General features: G+C 43.1%; 1 protein-coding gene and 1 long non-coding RNA gene across 3 annotated transcripts in view; both read left to right on the top strand.

Moving 5' to 3' along the window:
- GALK2 (galactokinase 2) overlaps positions 1–17,505 on the top strand; it is a 119,891-nt gene that overhangs the window by 85,086 nt on the left and 17,300 nt on the right. For both annotated transcript variants that reach the window (XM_081831050.1, XM_081831049.1), the window contains exon 8: positions 6,288–6,498. In XM_081831050.1, coding sequence (XP_081687176.1) covers positions 6,288–6,498 — 211 coding nt within the window. The remainder of the gene's footprint in view (positions 1–6,287; positions 6,499–17,505) is intronic.
- On the top strand, positions 13–4,272 carry LOC145723504 (uncharacterized). Its single transcript, XR_014148620.1, has 2 exons — positions 13–3,026; positions 3,248–4,272. It is a non-coding gene; the product is annotated as an uncharacterized LOC145723504 (long non-coding RNA).

Here is a 17,505-nt window from a genome sequence, read left to right on the forward strand (position 1 = left end):
TTTTTTTTTTTAAAGATTTTATTTATTTATTTGAGAGAGAGAGAATGAGAGACAGAGAGCATGAGAGGGAGGAGGGTCAGAGGGAGAAGCAGACTCCCTGCTGAGCAGGGAGCCCGATGCGGGACTCGATCCTGGGACTCCAGGATCATGACCTGAGCCGAAGGCAGTCGCTTAACCAACTGAGCCACCCAGGCGCCCTATAATGTGATTCTTTACGGGGCCTGTCTACTCAGGGGCCATCACTCACCCAGTTTTTTTAGCTCCTGCCACTTAATGGTCAATATGGAACTTATTCTCTGCTAGTGATAGTATGTGAGAAGTGGCCATAATGTCAGGGCTTTGGCAGTTTCCTTGAATTTAAGTGGAGGAAAACCAGAGACCCAAGAATGTGGCCAGTTTCACTCAGCACTGTTGATTCAGTAGAGCACATTGTGCCGAGACTCTAGAGTGGAGTATTCCCAGAATGGTGGGTCCAAGCTGCAGGGCAGAGGAGGCGCATACTGGGGGATAGGGTCCGTGCGTTTGGTGGAACCAGGTTGTGGCAGGGCCGTCAGTGCTGCACTGAGGATCAACCAGGCTTGGTTCCAGAAGCAGTGGGCAGCTGCTTGATGTTGTTAGCAAGGTATTAGACGTATTAACCTGGCAGCAGGAACTTTTGCCTTGGTGGAAGAGAACTGAGGATGGGATAAAAAGGGAGGGGTACGAGAGAAGCTGTGACTGAACCTAGTAAAGGGTCAGTCAGGTATAAAGCTCTCCATGGTTGGGTGTCTTTCCTCCTTTCGCCATGAAGCTTTCCCTGGCTACCCTCCCCACTCCTGTTATGTTAAATGTCCTTTATATGCTCTTACCGCCTCCTGTATTTTTCTATGATAGCAATTGATCACAACTAGATTAAGTTGTTCACTGTGTAATTCTTATTGAACACCTGTCTCCTCTGGTAGGCTGTGAGCTCCCTGTGGTCAGGAGCCATGTGTGCTTACTCACTGTTGTGTGCCCTGGGCCTGGAGAGTGGTGGGCACTCAGCAGACACTCATTGCATGCAGGCATGCGTCAATGAAGGAAAACCGTTGAGTTGGTAAGCTGCAGTTTCAAGCTGACATGATGGGGTGGAAAGCAGAGTGCTGCCACTGGTAGGTTTAGAGAAGGTTGGATGGAAGGTGACTGGAAAGTGAGAGGCAGTGATGTTTCCCCATGGAGTTTTCTCCTGCCTGGTTAGGAATACATCTGAAGGCTGCCCCCTTGGCCTTCACATGTAGCCCTGGGCTTGGGGGACGGCCCTCAGATGTATGTGTTTAGAGACAGTAGTCGAAACCAAGAGCTAAGTTCAGTTTGTTGAGGGAAAAAAATGTGGCAAGAAAAGACTAGAAGGCCAGGGGTTAACCTTGGAAGGTGACTTCAGTTAAGAAGTAGGTAATGAAAGGGGAAAAATGATTCATGGAAGGAAATGGTGTAAGGAGCAGAGAGGTGAGAGAGAAACCAGGAAAAATCAAGGCTACAGAAGCAATGAAACAGGGAATTGAAAGAAGGTGGGTACTGAAGAGTGCCAGAAGCCACCGACTTGTTAGGGGCTAAAAGGACTGAGAAAACTCCAGTGGCTTTGGAAGTGGATTGGGAGGTAAGGAAAGACCATGAGGCTACATTCAATAGTGAGAGTGGCTACCAAAGGCCTAGACTTTGGGCCACTGGTAGTTAGTGAAAGAGTGGGAGAGATAAAGAACAGTAGCTTTAGGATTAAGGATTTTAAGACACCAGACATCTGTATATGTTTGAAAGCACAGAAAAAGGTGTCAGGTGGGTGAGAACTACCTAGAGAGGCAGGAGAATGTGGAGAGGGAAGAAACTTGACCTTCACAAAAGTGCCTCTTCTAGGCCAGGCAAGGTGCTAGATATTTTTGTTATCTTACTGAATCTTCAAACAGTAGCTTGTAAAGTAGCCATTAAGTTTAAGTACGCCATTTTACATACTGGGAGTTTCAGGCCAGGGTAGGTGGTGACCTGTTTTAAGTAAGTGCAGGAGTCCAGGTATGCGTTCACCCCTGCTCTTTCCATTGTGCCCCGTGGGAGTTAGGCGTGGATGAGCCAGAGCACCATGTTTGGGGATGCTGAGGGTGCAGTGAGAACTATACTGGATCTATTATGCACAGCTGTGCAGGTTTCTTCAGATTTATCCTGTAGCCTGCATGCTGAGCACAGACCGTGGGGATTACTAACATCGGGGAAGGGCAACATCGTACTGTTTTCATGATGGTTATGAGTAGAACATGCACATGGAAGTCACCAGCCACTATGGAATACTGGAGAACAGCTCTATGTAGTTGGGAGGGGGTATGGGGGTAAGCAAAAAATAAAAAGTCTTCATGATAAAAACAACTATGTATGATCACATCTATATCAAACTATATGTGTGTAGGTATGCAGAAAGTTGGCATAAATATATAATAGTATAGTTATCACAATAGTGGTTGGTGGTTATCTTGTTGGAGTAATTACAGATGATTTATTTTACTTTGTATTTTTTTGTGCTTTGAACTGGTTTGCGCTTTTTGAAATTTTAAAAATAAGCATGTGTGACTTATATAACCAGAAACAAAAACAACATAGCTGCTTTTGTTGTGTGGAAAACAACTTGTTGAATGAATTGTTGTTTTTAGAGGTAACTCAGAGAAGGGATTAGAAATTTTAGCCTTTGCTGACCAGATGAAGAGCAGACTTGGTACTTTTCCCATTGTTTTGTTAATACTGCTAACTGCAGTGTGAAAGTCAAAGAGAGGTGGATTCTGATAGTCAGCCTCCTGAGTTAGGGTCCGTATCTTAGCACTCTCCTGGCACATCCCCTTACTGGGAGCTCCAGCAACTCTCCCGGACTGAGGGATTTTTCTGGCAGCAGCCGAACTCTGAGTTTGCACCTGAGACAACCTGGAAATGCTTGGGAGCTGATACCCTTGGAAGTAGCCCTCAACAGATGATGGATGAGAGTTAGTGGTAAATATTCCAGCTTGCTTGCCCACAGGCAGGACACATCCAAGGTTTTTTTTTTTTTTAAAGATTTTATTTATTTATTTGAGAGAGAGAGAATGAGAGAGAGCACATGAGAGGGGGGAGGGGCAGAGGGAGAAGCAGACCCCCCGCCGAGCAGGGAGCCCGATGCGGGACTCGATCCGGGACTCGATCCGGGACTCCAGGATCATGACCTGAGCCGAAGGCAGTCGCTTAACCGACTGAGCCACCCAGGCGCCCCACATCCAAGGTTTTTACACACAGTTCCAGAGGGCCCAGCAGGCCCAGCCTCACCTCTCCATGTCACTGCACCTTGCATTGGCTTCTGTTGCTGTCTTACTTTCCACTCCTCTACCGGCATCTTGGAATCATCCTTCCCCCTAAATTCTTGCCTAAGAGCCTGCTTCTGAGAGACACCAACCTGAGACAGGATCCTCGCACTATTTATCTGCCTCTTTCCATGTCTGTGGACAAAACACTTGTTGCCTGCTTTCTTGCCCACAGGGCACAGAACAGGTTCAGGAACCTCCCAGAAGTGGTATCTGATATGAATACTTAATATTTGCATTGGTGAATGTTGATAAAGAACTGCTTTCTCTTATTTCTCCACCCTGCTACAAGTGAGGAACTTGTGATGAAATGACCCATAGCCCTGACTCATAGTCCTGCTTCACAAATGTGAAGTAGGCCAATCACCAAGGCCTCAAGTGGCAAATTCCTTCATGAAGTTCTGTCTTTGAGTGACAGTGATCTTACCCACCCACTTCCCTCATCTGCAAGTCATCCTTCTGTTTCCTGAGCCAGATTTCAAAGGGCTTAAGCAGCTTTCCTATTTTACTCCCACAATGTAGTGCACTCTTATTCAGTGGCTCATGGCCGTGCAGCTGTCGGTGACGACATGTGGTAGATTTCATCCTCCACTGAAATACAGACCAGTTGGCTATGTGGACCCTCCAGCTGGGGGCTAAGTGGACCCGACAACAAACTGGGATATTGCTGGAGTGAACGAGAGCTTTTGTATGTTAGTGCCTCTGTCTGTGGGAGGAAAGCACACAGGGAGGCTGCCTTTGAAAAACAACCTTGTTGGGGCACCTGGGTGGCTCAGTCGGTTAAGCGGCTGCTTTCGGCTCAGGTCATGGTCCTGGGGTCCTGGGATCGAGCCCGTCGGGCTTCCAGCTCCGCGGGAAGCCTGCTTCTCCCTCTCCCTCTGCCTGCTTGTGCTCTCTCTCTCTGTGTCAAATAAATAAATAAAATCTTTAAAAAAAAAAAAAAAAAGAAAGAAAGAAAAACAACCTTCTAGGCAGCACGCATCCCTCCCAGACTTTCTCCTCACACATCCCTGGCTCAGGTTCCTTGGATCAAGTGCCTGAGGCAGTGTACTTGTTCAAGTGAGCGGGGGGATGGAAACTTGAAGATTGTTTTTGACTAAAAGGTTCTGAGGAAGAGCCCACTCTCATCACTTGGGGGCAGTTCTTTGATGTTTTTCCTTCTTTTTTTTTTTAGAGGGAACCCTTCTATCAAAGTGTTTGTTTTTAAATCACTAGAATGTTCATTTCTAACACAAATCTTAGTTTGTGCTTAGAAATCCATTGGTAGGACTTGCATGGCAATTTGAACTAGTGTGAGCAGCACTACATAGATATTAGCCATAACTCATTGAGATTGTGACCTTGAGGAAGCCAGAAAGAGTTAGAGGACCGGGGTTCAATTCCCAGCGCTGTTTCTTACTAGACTTTGGGCAAGTCATCTACTCTTGCCTCTTAAATAGAGTAATAATACCCATCTCACAAGGTTGGTGAAGATTAAAAGAAATAAAAAGCACATTTTAAATCATACAGCACCATACAGTTGTTAATTACTTCTGTTTGCTTCATTGCTTATTTCAGCTGGATTTGGATCTGTGTTTCAAGAAAGTATCATTCTAGGAGATTATCAACTTCAGCTCTTTTTATGTATAAAATAAATATATATTGCTTTATGTAATGTCTTGATAAGTTTTCTCAAATTATTTTTGGAATACATTAGAATATAGACCATGAATGAATGAATTAAATGAATGAGTGAATCTGTGGAGGTATCAGTCTAGCACTGCTTGTAAAAACTAAGTGTGCTAAGCAAAGTCAGAAGAAAGATCTTAGCTTTAGTCCTGGCTTTAAAAATGGTACCATGTTCTGTGAAATAATTGAACAGAAAAATATTCTTTTTCTCTTTTTCCAGTTCTGTCTTAAAATCATTAACTCCTTTCAAATGTATAAGCCAGAGTTTTAAAAAGAGGATTAATGAATATAAGAACTTCTGTTATTAACATTCTTCAGAAGTGAGTGGCCCTAACCAAAGTTCAATGGTCTTTTGGTAAGCCCCGCTTCCTGTCTAAAAGAAAGGAAAATCAAATCATCAGCATAATAGAAGAGTAAATCAGATGCACATTTCCTTGAAGATGAGTTTTCCCTTCTTTTGCTTGTTTCTTTTTGCTATTTATACTGTCTGCACCTGCCTCACACCCAGGGAATGAATTTTATAGGCCTCAGGATGAGAGATATCTTCGGTCACCTGCTATGAAAGGCTCAGTCAGTGGTTTGGGGAGAATGAGGGAAACATATTCCGGATTGAGGTTCCCACGAGTGGACCTGGTTACAAAGGTTTTGTTTGTACTTAACCCTCTCCATCAGACTGAGGGATGCCTCAAGATGCAGTTGGAAGCCAAACTCTTTTCTTGAGGGTGAAGAAACATACAGCTTTGGTTCTACCAGGAACCTAATGAAGTGGTCTCTCATAAGGTCACCAGTGAGGTTTTCATTTAAAATCTGGGACTTTACTCCAAATGTCCAGATACTTAAATTCATTAGCCGTTTTCAAAGAGGCATGTGGTAAATAGGAAGTGTTCTAATGAAATCAGGCATACAGTGTCCACCTCAGGACCCAGGTCACATGAGAATTGGGTAGTTTTCTGTAGACTTTGTAGAGAGCGGTGTATTAGGGATGAACTGAATAGGGATAAAAGAACAAAATCATTCAAAGCAATAGCCCTGAGGGAAAGTGGTGACAGGCAAAAAAAAAAAAAAAAATCAGCGGGATATTAGGTTTTTTAAGGAAAAATGTTTAAGCCTGTGAGTGTCACACGAGCATGTTTTAATTCCAAACATCTGAACCCAGTGTACATTTTCAAGCAATGATGGGAAATGTGGATAGGTTGAATGGAAAAAAAGAAAACAGTTGAATTTGGCTAATTAAAACAGTACATATCGATTTCTGAAATGAAAGCTAACCATTATCTTGGTTTGAACTTGCAGCTCCTGGCTAAATACAGAGGCTTGCAGTGGGATAAAGTACTGCGACTAGAGGAGGTGCAGGCCAAACTTGGAGTCAGTCTGGAAGAAATGCTGGGGATCACAGAGGATGCCCTTCACCCCGAACCCTATAGCCCTGAGGAGGTCTGCAAGTGTCTGGGAATTAGCCTACAGGAGCTTCAAACCCAAATTCTGAGTCCAAACACTCAAGATGGTGAGTCTGCAGAAGAAAGTGAAGAACATGGGTTGTTCCCTTACTCACAGCTGGAAAGATTCCAGTATCCCCATGAATTTTACTGATTTTGAAGCATACTTGAGGGTATTTGGAGAATGTGTATGTTTTGGCAAACTTAATTATCTAGATTCTGGGCTTCATTAAATTCACTGATTGATTCATCACCAAACATTTCCTGATCTGCTATATGTATTCTGGTGAGGCAGCATGGTTCCTGCCCTCGAGAAGTTCCTATTTCAAGATGTTTCTCTTTTTTTCCTCTATGCATTTTTCTGATTATTATACGATGTACACAAAAAGGTCTAGGTTGGAGCAGTGCTTATAACTGCTGAGGGCCCCCCCCCGCCGGAACACCAGAAAGTTCACTGCTTAGCTTGAAACTTGTGTCTGTTTGCCTCCTGCTTTCAAGCAATGTTGTTTTCACACTGGTAACATCAGATCCCTAAGATGAAGGTAAAGGGCGGAGGTGCGCAATGGGGCCCTGGGGTGACTTCCCTTCGTAGAAGGAAAGGTTGTCTGTCTGTGGGCAGTCAGCACTGGGGAGCAGGGACATCTAGCTAAGATCCAGTTGCCTTCGGAGGTAGAGTTGGGTTGGGAGCTTGTGAAGGCCAGCCTCAGGGCCCCGTTTCAGTTCAGTGCATTGCCTAAGCTGCTTAACGTGGGTGTTAACTTTCTCCTCAGTTTGGCCTAACTCTGTGCTGTCCTGGCTCCCTTTTGAGTCCATACATGTCCACTTGGACAGTGTCGTCTGGGCTGAACCATTCCACTTACTAATTGCATCTTGGTCTTGCCTCTGGACCTTTAATCCTAAACATCACTGCCCTTTTCCTCTTTTCTGAAATGCATTTCCTGTCTATCTTAAAAGCTCAATATAATTCTTATCTTTTCCATATCCATCTCAATCCACAGCTTGTTCCCTTTCTCTGTATCCATGTTCCTTTTTCTCTGCATCTGCCCATCTTTCCAACCTCTCATTTTTTTTGTTTAGCATTAAAAAAAACAAGTTAACTTACCAGAAAACCTTGGAAAACACAAAAGATACTTTCCTTATCATAGTACATGCATTGCTGTTTATGTATATATTTAAGGTTTTTCCCCCAAAGAATAATGATTTCATTATTTTTATAAAAACGATGCATGCTTCATCTTACCCCTTCATCTAAAATAACTACCCTACTGGCCCACTTGCAATGCTTTCTATAATTTACTTAAGTTTTATTTGTACTCAATAAATCTATGTTGAATGAATGAATCCATTTTGTAATTCTGCCATCCTCAAAGGGTTTCTTCCTCTTTTGCTATTGGAATTAGTAAGTTAAAAAAAACACCAAAAACAACTATGAACATAAATCAGTCTGTGGGGTTCTAGAATCTCCTAGATTAGTGTCACTTGATATACTTTCTGAATCTAGCCATCTAACTTCAGCCAAATTTCCAGCTGAATTCTCTTGGCACTCAGCTTTCACTTTAGGGATCAAGATCCTATTGTATCTTTTCCTTGTTCCTTCTGATTTTGTGCTTTGGTTGGTCCAAGAACTTAAGCAAACGTTTCTCTTAACCCTTTAGAAGATGAGATTCTTACTAAATGTGGTGCTGCACTTAGATTATATGAGGGGGTGCAGAGATGTCATATGCCCCCAGCAGAGGACTCTGGAGGGTGCCTCTGCCTTCATTTCAGGTGCATACACTTGAACATATTTAGTGTTGACTACAACTAATTTTTCTCATCAGGGAGAGCCATCCCTTTCTCAAAGGGATGTGGAATCCAATGTTCTCTTTCAGCCAAAGTTGCTTTCTTTATCTGGTTATGAGTGTGGTTTGGGAGATGTGCACCATGAGGTGACAGTGCAAGGAGAGATGTTTACAATCAAACTATGGCTCGCAGCCTTTGCTAAGCCAGCCAGACTTCCAAAGGCTCATGTACACATACAATTGTTGTTTTCTCTTTCCAAATTTCTAATAGTTAGATTTGGAAATGCTCAGAGGCCATTAAAATTAAACACACAAAAGAAAATCCTTAAATCCTTTAAACGTTGTTTAGAATGGCTACAGTCCATCACTAGGAACTGGCTAAGAGTAATTTAAGTGTTATTTGTGAGGCCTTGCCTACAGGTAGGAAGAGTCTAAGGGTGTGATATGATGTGTGGGTTTCTAGAGGCTCGGGGGCCAGGCTGATTTGAGGTGGGGGGTTGTCTCCTAAGGTGTGAACCAAGAGGGAAAAGATGAAGCTATGGTCAGAACGAGGAGAGGTGGGTGCATACAGCTGGCTCAGGGGTGGCCCTGCTGCTCAGATGCACTGTGCTGGGCTGGAAAACGAATCTCATTGCTTAGATTAGTAATCGTCTGGGACCATATGCTGACAAAGTGCCGGCCAATTGCTGACTAATTTGTTTGGATCCTGTGATTTCCAAAGTCATGAGCAATAATCAGGCCTTTGAGCAAGCACAGGGCACTGACATGGACTGCTCTTTAGGAAGACATCTAGAGTAAAAAAAGCAACAAAAAACTTGTTATTTGCTTTATGGTTTACGTATTACTCTTCACTCACATGATATAGTTGGAATCTCACAACAACTCTGGGTCACATGGTTATCTTCGTTTCATAGGTGAAGAAAGTGAGGTCAGAGAGTTACAGGATTACAGTTACAGTGATATGTGTTATGTACTGACCAGTGACTGTGCCACTGATGGGTAGGTTAGAGCTCAGAACCTCCCCCTTATCCCACAAGGCTAATAATGGCTCCTAAGCCACCCTGGAGCCACAAGAGCAGGAGAATTCTGGAATTTTCATTCATCCAGTCTCTTGTGTGAGACTGTTAAAAGAGCTAAAATGAAACAAATTCTGAAGGTACGTTTTCAGGAGGAGCTGATCCCTGCAGTAGTCTTAAATACATTTGGCCATCTTGAACTGAGACAGGCCCAGAATGAATCTATGAACTTGACCACCTCTTCATATTCTGTACCTTTAAACCCTTGAGTTCCCCAGGTTTCTCGAGTTACTGTGATTTGGGCATGGCTGGCAGGAGAGGATGTAGTGTGGTAGAGAGTTAGATCAGTGAGACTAAACACTGATCTCTGTCAGACACTCTGGTCCTCTTTGTTGAAGACGAGTGTTTTCCTATCTCTAGGAAGGTCATCCTTGCGTACCAAGCCCTTAGCTTCAGGGAGACCATACCTGGTATGGAAGAGGAGGCAGGGGACATCTACCTTCCTGACAACAGTGGACCCATGGGCTCTGGTGACCTACACCTATGAAAGCAAGCTGGAAACAAGTTTTCCAGCCTCTGATGAGACTCGCATACAGTAGTTACTATAGTGGCATTTCCCAGAAATAAACCCTGACAGAGTCACAGCAACTAAACATGAGCCACAGGCACCATCTTCCCCCAGGATTTGTATCCTTGCAACAGGGTCCCTGTTTCGTGCACCTCTGTATTCCTGCAATGACTAGCACATGTTTGCTGAATGAATAAATGAGTTAAATTAATTTTCTTCTATCCATATAGAGAAGTAATGGGTAGGAGGCCAATTCAAGAACGCACTCCAAGTCTAAGTAAAGGGTGGTGGTCGGGGCTGAGTATCTAGCTTTAAAAAAATCTGTTCATTCTATATTAATAGTAATAATAGTACTAACATCTAACATTGAGTGCTTACTATGCTGTAAACACTCACTGTTCTAAGTGTTTTAAAACATTTGCTGTACTTGTCCTCATGTTTAGAGTACCTGCATGAAATAGTCCTTTTCCAGGCTGTAAACTGGTGTAAACACCTTTGAACACACACATTCAAATATTGATACATTCACTGTTCCTTTATGTCGTTCTCCCCACCCTCCTAACCTGTTCCTACTCTTGAGATATGTCAAGCTCCCCAAATTAGGCAGCGTCTGGGGAACAGAGAACTTTTTGATAGATGTTGTTTTTGTTTTTGTTTGAAAATCTGTTTAAAAGAGAAAGGCAAATGCATTTTCCATTACAATACTAATTAGGCTTGTGCTCACTGACATAACTGTTAATAATGCTGAATATTCCTTTTTCATTCTATAAACAAAGAGTGATACCAATGTTCTGCGGCCAACAGAACATTCTGTCTTGCATCTCAATGTTTTTGACAGTGGTCTTTGAATTCACACATGGACTTTCCTTAAAACATTTGAAATCTCTGTAAGTGAAATAGAGCACAGGCTACATAGATTTAGTTTAGAGGAACATAAGGGATAAAGACTGGCTTCAGATGATTTTGCTGCTAGGAACATCCATATGGTAGGTTCCAATATTTTGCACTTTTACAGATGAGGAAATGGAGGCACAGAACAATTAAGTAACTTGCCCAAGGTCACACAGCTAAAAGTGGCAGAGCTGGGATTCAAACCCATGCAGTGACTCCAGAGCCCTCCCTCTATGTATGCCCTCCCTCTTAACCACTGATGTGGGGCTGTATTAGACTTTTAGCAGAGAAAGGCATTTATTATTTAGATTTGACCACATGCAATTGTGTGAGCTGTGTAAACAGTACATAAGGCTCTATCTTGGCATCCAGTGCTGGAACCTGAAGTCGACAGGAAACAGTTAGGCAGTGATGATTGATGTGAAGTGGGGGGCAGCAAGGACAAGCAGGAACCCATGAGGATGGCCAGGAACAGGACTCAAACTCTCACCATCTCCGGGCCTGCCACTTTGATGATACCGGTGTCCTGCAGGGGAAGCTAAACATGTACCTGGCCCAAGAGGCAGAGAAGCTGAAAGAAGGGTCAGTGGGATCGGGGCGGGGGCGCTGTGGACCAAGCTGTTGCTCCATGCTGGTGAAGTGAGCTGGCAGAGAAGTGATAAGGTACATGAGCTGCAGTGGCACCTGGTGTCCCTGCTTAGACCACTGAGGCATCAAAATAAATGCCTTTCATCTTTCCTAATATATTTTTTAATTTGCTTGTTTCTCCTGTAACTACTTGGTTTCCTGGCCCTGCCAGCTTCCTCCTTCACCCCAGCTGCCTCCTTGGCCTTGGCATTGCTGGTGCCCCTGGGCTGCTCAGCCCTGACCACCACCTTGGTCCCAGCCCTGCCAGCCTCCTTGGCCCTGACCTTGAAGTTCCTGGCTACTTCCTCAGCCCATATGCCTTTTTGACCCTGGTTTTGCGGGCCATGCCATTCTTGGCTGCCTCAAGGGAAGGGAGAGGAAGGAGGAGAAAGGAAAAAGACAATTTATAAACTTTTAAATATCTGTTTTTCTTAAGTCTAGGATACGTGACTTGACGTTACGCAGTATTCCTTTTGCTTGAATTTATCATGGATGTATCTCTACCTTCTGACAGGTGAAATCATCAGAGGGTCAGCCATGACTTTACTAGACCCTCTGTTTTGAGTAGAATGAGGCTTCTGTGGATAGGAGGACAGCAACCTCTCACTGTGGAACGTGTTGCTCCTTTGCTGGTTTGGATTCGGAAAACACCTTCTATAGTCTTCATCTACCTAAGAGGACAGAATCTTGCCGCTCCTCTTTTTACTTTTTTGTTCTTTTTGCTTTCATTTTCACGGTTTTAAGTTTCCATGAAAGTAAATATTTTCTTTACATACAAAGCTGCTTTTCTTATAGTTAAATCTCTTTATTTTGGTCAAAGTGATTATCTCCTATATCAGTGTGTTCAAGCTGATTATGCTTTAGTAACAAGACCAAAGTCTCAGTGGCTTGACCCCCGACAAGTATGCCCACTCTGCATATTCAACACAAGGCAGCAGAGGAAGGAGTCTGTTCATCTGCGACATACAGGGACCCAGGCTTGGCGGGGAGGGCTCTATCTCAATATATTTGTCCATAATTCCTGTGGCCAGAGGAGGGGAATATTGTTAATCATTCACTGGCTTTTAACATCCTGTATGGAGTGACACCATCACTCCTACTCTCATTTCGTTGGCTCAAGCAAGTCATGTGGATGTGAAGAACTTTAGCGGGGATGGGGAAGTGCAGTGTGTTTTAACATGTGTAAGGAGCATGGGGAACATTTTGGGAACAGTCCTAATGACACCCACACTTCCCTGTGCTGTGTAGCTATGAGTTTCATCCTACCAAATTTAAGTGATGAGAGCCAATTTACTTTCTCATGTAAAATTATGAAGCTGGCATTTCTTTCCAGACATCTGGGACAATGAATGTTGTTCTTGACCAAATTCCAAGTATTTTCACTTAAAAATTAGACATACCGTGATCTCTTTTTATGTTGAACATTTCTCTCATACTGGCATTTTATCTGCACTTTGCTGACATCCTTCCTAGTTCTTGGTTTGTCACTTTCTCCCTTGTCTTGTGGAGTTCACACAGACTCTTTTTAAGGAGACTCTTTTTCTAGAGTCTTAGGGTATGGTCCAGGAAAACGTCTTTTGTTTGCTATTAGTTGTTCACTTCCTATGCCTTTGTTATTTTTCAAAGCACCTAGCTTCAGGTGGAAGGAGATTTCCTAATAAGAACTTCTAAATTAGAAACTGTGTACTTCTCCCTCTCCACATGAATTTGTGTCCAGTTTGTTTCCACACAAGTCAGGAGAAGTAACCAGGTATGGATCTAGGTAGGGGCTTTGAGAAGGTTATTGCCAAATTTTAATTGTAATGACAACAAAATGATGACCCATTGTATCTGACTAGACCTTCACAGTTTTAGCCTCATGAGATTTCAATCAATCTTCATTCGTGTTGCAGGTTTCCTGATGAAAACATGACATGGCACCACTTTCTGTTCAAAGGCAGAGACACTGCATAGTTTTTTTTTAGAAAACGCTTGAGGAAGATGGTTCTTCATATTGTCTTTAGGCAGGAATGGGGTGGGAGAGACCCAAGAATGAGCACCTGCAGCCCGTTAGTGCCGCTGGGAAGCCTTAATTCTATCAAGGGTTATTGATGCAGCAAAAAAGACCAGAGACCACCTCCCTAGGAATAGCAGTAACATTTAGTCTTTTACTGAGAAACTTTAAAATGTTCTAAGAACAAGGAAGATAAAATTCTGCTCAGTTAACACAAAATAGCAAGGTATATACTTCATTTCTGTATTTTAGTCCAATAGGGGAAAGGGGGCAGAGAGGATGCAATTCAAAAAGGAGCCCTCAGACAAAGAAAAAGGGAAAAAGAATCTGATAATGGGAGAGAGACTGATGTGTACACAGAGCTGGTTTATGGACAAGCACATAAACACGAACACAGAGAGACCACAAACCAGCTCATGCCTGTGCGCATTCACGGTCCCCGGGCGGCTACATAAACACATGCGTAATCACGGGCTTCTGTGAAGTAGCAGTGTCCTCATCAGTCTCTGCAGGATATGACCAGTTATGTTGTCAGCACCGTGAGAATAGGAACATCTCATGAGATGTTCCTGAGAGTGCGCCCTTTTTCTCTTCCCTAATATCACACTGCATTTTGGAAAGTCTAGGTGTAGTGTGGGTCTACTGTCTTCAGTACTTGCCATGAGGAAATTAAGGGGAGGGTCCCATTTAGCCCACGTCAGAGCTCTCTCACTCTCCCCTCTTGTGCCGTGCCCAGGCCACCTTCCTGGTTTGCGCTAGTGCATCCCTTTCCAAAGCAAACTCTAGCCAGCAGCCCTGGCAAGCAAGGTGGGCCTTGCATGGCAGATGACATAGCTTCTCACTTGCTTAATCTATTGTCATAAACTCCTACCTTTTGATCATAATGGCAAATAAATGAGTAATGTAAGTAAATAGGAGTCAATTTTTATTCCTTTATTCAGTAAGTACTCAGTTGAAGGGCAACTATCCAAGCACGGTGCTTGGGACTGCGTATTAGTGATCAGTAAGGGCCGTCAGGCTCCTGGTCTTCTTTATTCAGCGTTTTGTGGGAAGGCAACAATAAAATAAATCCTGAAGTGTTCCGATGAAAATATACTACTTATTTCTCAGATAAACACTGAGTTTCCCTTTGCCTCTCCTTGTCCTTTTTGCTCCTTTACATTCCCCACCCCCCGTAATTCAATTAATAGAAGAAAGCAAAGACAAGAGCTCATTCCCATTTATGCTAAAATATTAGGACAGGCCAACTCTAGGCAAGTGTGACCCTTGTTTTCCAAAGTCCTTCATTCAGCTCTGCATTGACCAAGACTCCTTCCCAACTCCCTAGGCTCCTTTTCAAATGACCTGAAATTGTCCAGTCCTTTCACTTTTTCCAAGAACAAAGTTTTAGGGAAGTTCTGGGAAGTTCATGGGAAAGTAGTTTCCTCAAGAAAGAGAGGGAAAGAAAAATGCGGCTCAGCCAGGAGCAGCTTTAGATTCTTCCTTTGCTGATGGGATGGGAACAAGAAGTTGACATTTATTGAGAATTAGTTGAGAATTATTGAGAATTTATTGTTACATTCAAGGCTCTTTATTAGGTTCTAGGGTCTGGAGAGGAGAAAACCTCACTGCTAATAGAGTCACGGGATTTCACTGCTACTGGGGGTGGGTGCCATAGTTTTGGTGACCTAGCATCCAGGCCCCTTTCCTAGGGAAATCTGCTGTGTGCATGTTGATGAGAGAGTGGGCTTTGCTTCCTATGGTAGAAGCTGGAGGGTCAGATTTGCCTCTCCCAAGTCTCTTGTCACTTGGGTGTGAGCAAGGGCCTTAGTTTCCTCCTGGGGTCCTGGCATGTGCTTATGTCTGGGGCTTTGAGTCTACTAGGCACAGGGTCTGTTGATAAGGTATCTTGAGTCTGATGTCATATCTAGACTTGTGAAGTGACCATGACAATGTTCTTCGCTGCCTGCTTCCCTTGGCTTCTGACTCATTTGTGCCTGGCCTTCTTGTATTCTAACAGAGAATAGGTATATGGAATTCTTATAATTCTAATAGATTTTGTGAGCTCCCTAATATCTTTAAAATAAATTCCTTTTTTGATTAAGTTAGTCCATGTCGGTTTCTGTTGTTTACAAACAAGAATCCTGACTGACATAATTGCTAAAAGCCTGTAATGGTTTCTTATTTCTAGCTGGAATTTTAAACCTGGATCCAAGGATAGCTTTACCGCATCTTGTGTATATGTTGTACTATATGTAGAGTTTTGGATATTTGTGCATTCAGATGGGGGGAGGGTCCCTAGCTTTTATTCGATTCTCGAAAGTTTCTCTAACTCTAAAAAGGCCAAGAACCACTTATCTGCAGGATACCTTTAAATTTAAATACCTTTAATTTAAATACCTTACTTAGGATAATGTACAAAATTTTGATGATCTGGCCTCTGTCTACTGCTTCAATTTTCTCTTTCATTGTGTTTCCTGTTGCTTCTGCTCTTTGTCCAGGTTCTATGCAAGTCACATCTAAGAATTTAGAATTCTCTAAAAGCACCTCATGTTTTTTAATCTCCATGTCTTTGCTTGTGATGTTCCTTCTGCCTTAAGTTCCCAGTGCTTTTCTTTGCTCTTTACCCCTCCTTTTCGTTGGTTTTCTGGGGACCTACTCATCTTTTAAATTCAGCCGGCTTCACCTCTTCTGTGAAGGTCATAATCTCTGTGCTCCATCGCCTTGGCTCACCTGATTCCAGCTTTGCCAGCAGCGCATGTCATGTTAGCAGCTGGTGTGAGCATGTCTTCGTCAGCTTGGGGCATTCTCCAAAGTCACTGAAGGTAGCTGCGCTGCCCAGGCACATCTTTATGGAGAAGTTAACCCCATTTGGGGGCAACAGTGGGCATGTCTGTGGATAAATGCCTCAGGCTTCCCAACTGCTGATGGGCCTATTCTGAGGCACCTTCATGGTTCTTCAGAGAGGCTTCTGAGCAACTGGGCCCCCAGTTGTCCACAGTGGTGACCTGTTCTGCACCCTCTATTGGCCTTTCTTCTTTCCTGTCTCCCTTTCCTTACTCCTCTGCTCCTGCTTCCTAGATTTCTGTTACCTGCACCCAAGGCTTTGTCTCAGCCTCTGCTTTCAGGTCAACCCAGATCAGGACAATCTCTTGGCGTCGTGCCTCCATGTTAGCTCTGAGGAGCTGCCTTAGCATCTGTTGCCTTTATTGTCCTTATTTAGTGATTTCTGTTTAGTAAACAATTATGTCTTTTTTATTTAAATTTTCTTAAAAATTTATTTTCATTTATTTTTCACTGTGGTAAGAACAGTTAACGTGAGATTTAGCTTCTTAACACATTTTAAGTGTGTATTATTGTTGACTATGGGTACATTGTTGTACATCTTACTTGATAATCATCTTATTTAGCTGAAACTTCATGTCTGTTGATTAGTAAGTCCCCATTTCCCCTTCCCCTGGCTCCTGGTAACTACTATTCCAGCCTTTGATTTTGTGAATTTAATGACTTTAGCTACTTCCTATAAGTGGAATCATGTAGTACTTGTCTTTCTTTTGTTGGCTTATTTCATTTAGCGTAATATCCTCAAGGTCCATTCATGTTGTTGTATATTACAGAATTTTCTTCATTTTTAAGGCTGAATAATACCCTTTTATATGCATATACTACATTTTTTTAACCCCTTCATCCACTGGTGGACATTTAGTTTGCTTCTACATCTTAGCTATTGTGAACAGGGCTGCAGTGAACATAGCATTGCTAGTATCTCTTTGAGATCCTGATTTCAGTTTTTTTGGACGTATACCCAGAAGTGGGATTGCTGGATCATACAGTAGTTCTATTTTTAATTTTTTGAAGAACCTCTGTACTGTTTTCCATGGGGGCTGCACATTTTGCATTCCCACCAACAGTGTGCAAGGGCGCCGGTTTCTCCACATCCTCACCAACATTTGGGAATAGTAATGTTTGTTAAACTACTACTTCTTGAGGGTAAAGAGCTCATCTTTTTTTTTTTTTATTATTCTTATGTTAATCCCCATACATTACATCATTAGTTTTAGATGAAGTGTTCCATGATTCATTGTTTGTGCATAACACCCAGTGCTCCATGCAGAATGTGCCCTCCTCAATACCCACCACCAGGCTAACCCATCCTCCCACCCCCCTCCCCTCTAGAACCCTGTTTGTTTTTCAGAGTCCTTCGTCTCTCATGGTTCGTC

This window comes from Leptonychotes weddellii, chromosome 9, assembly GCF_054177405.1.
Source record: "Leptonychotes weddellii isolate Sample4059 chromosome 9, ASM5417740v2, whole genome shotgun sequence".
In the NCBI taxonomy this organism is placed as follows: Eukaryota; Metazoa; Chordata; class Mammalia; order Carnivora; family Phocidae; genus Leptonychotes; species Leptonychotes weddellii.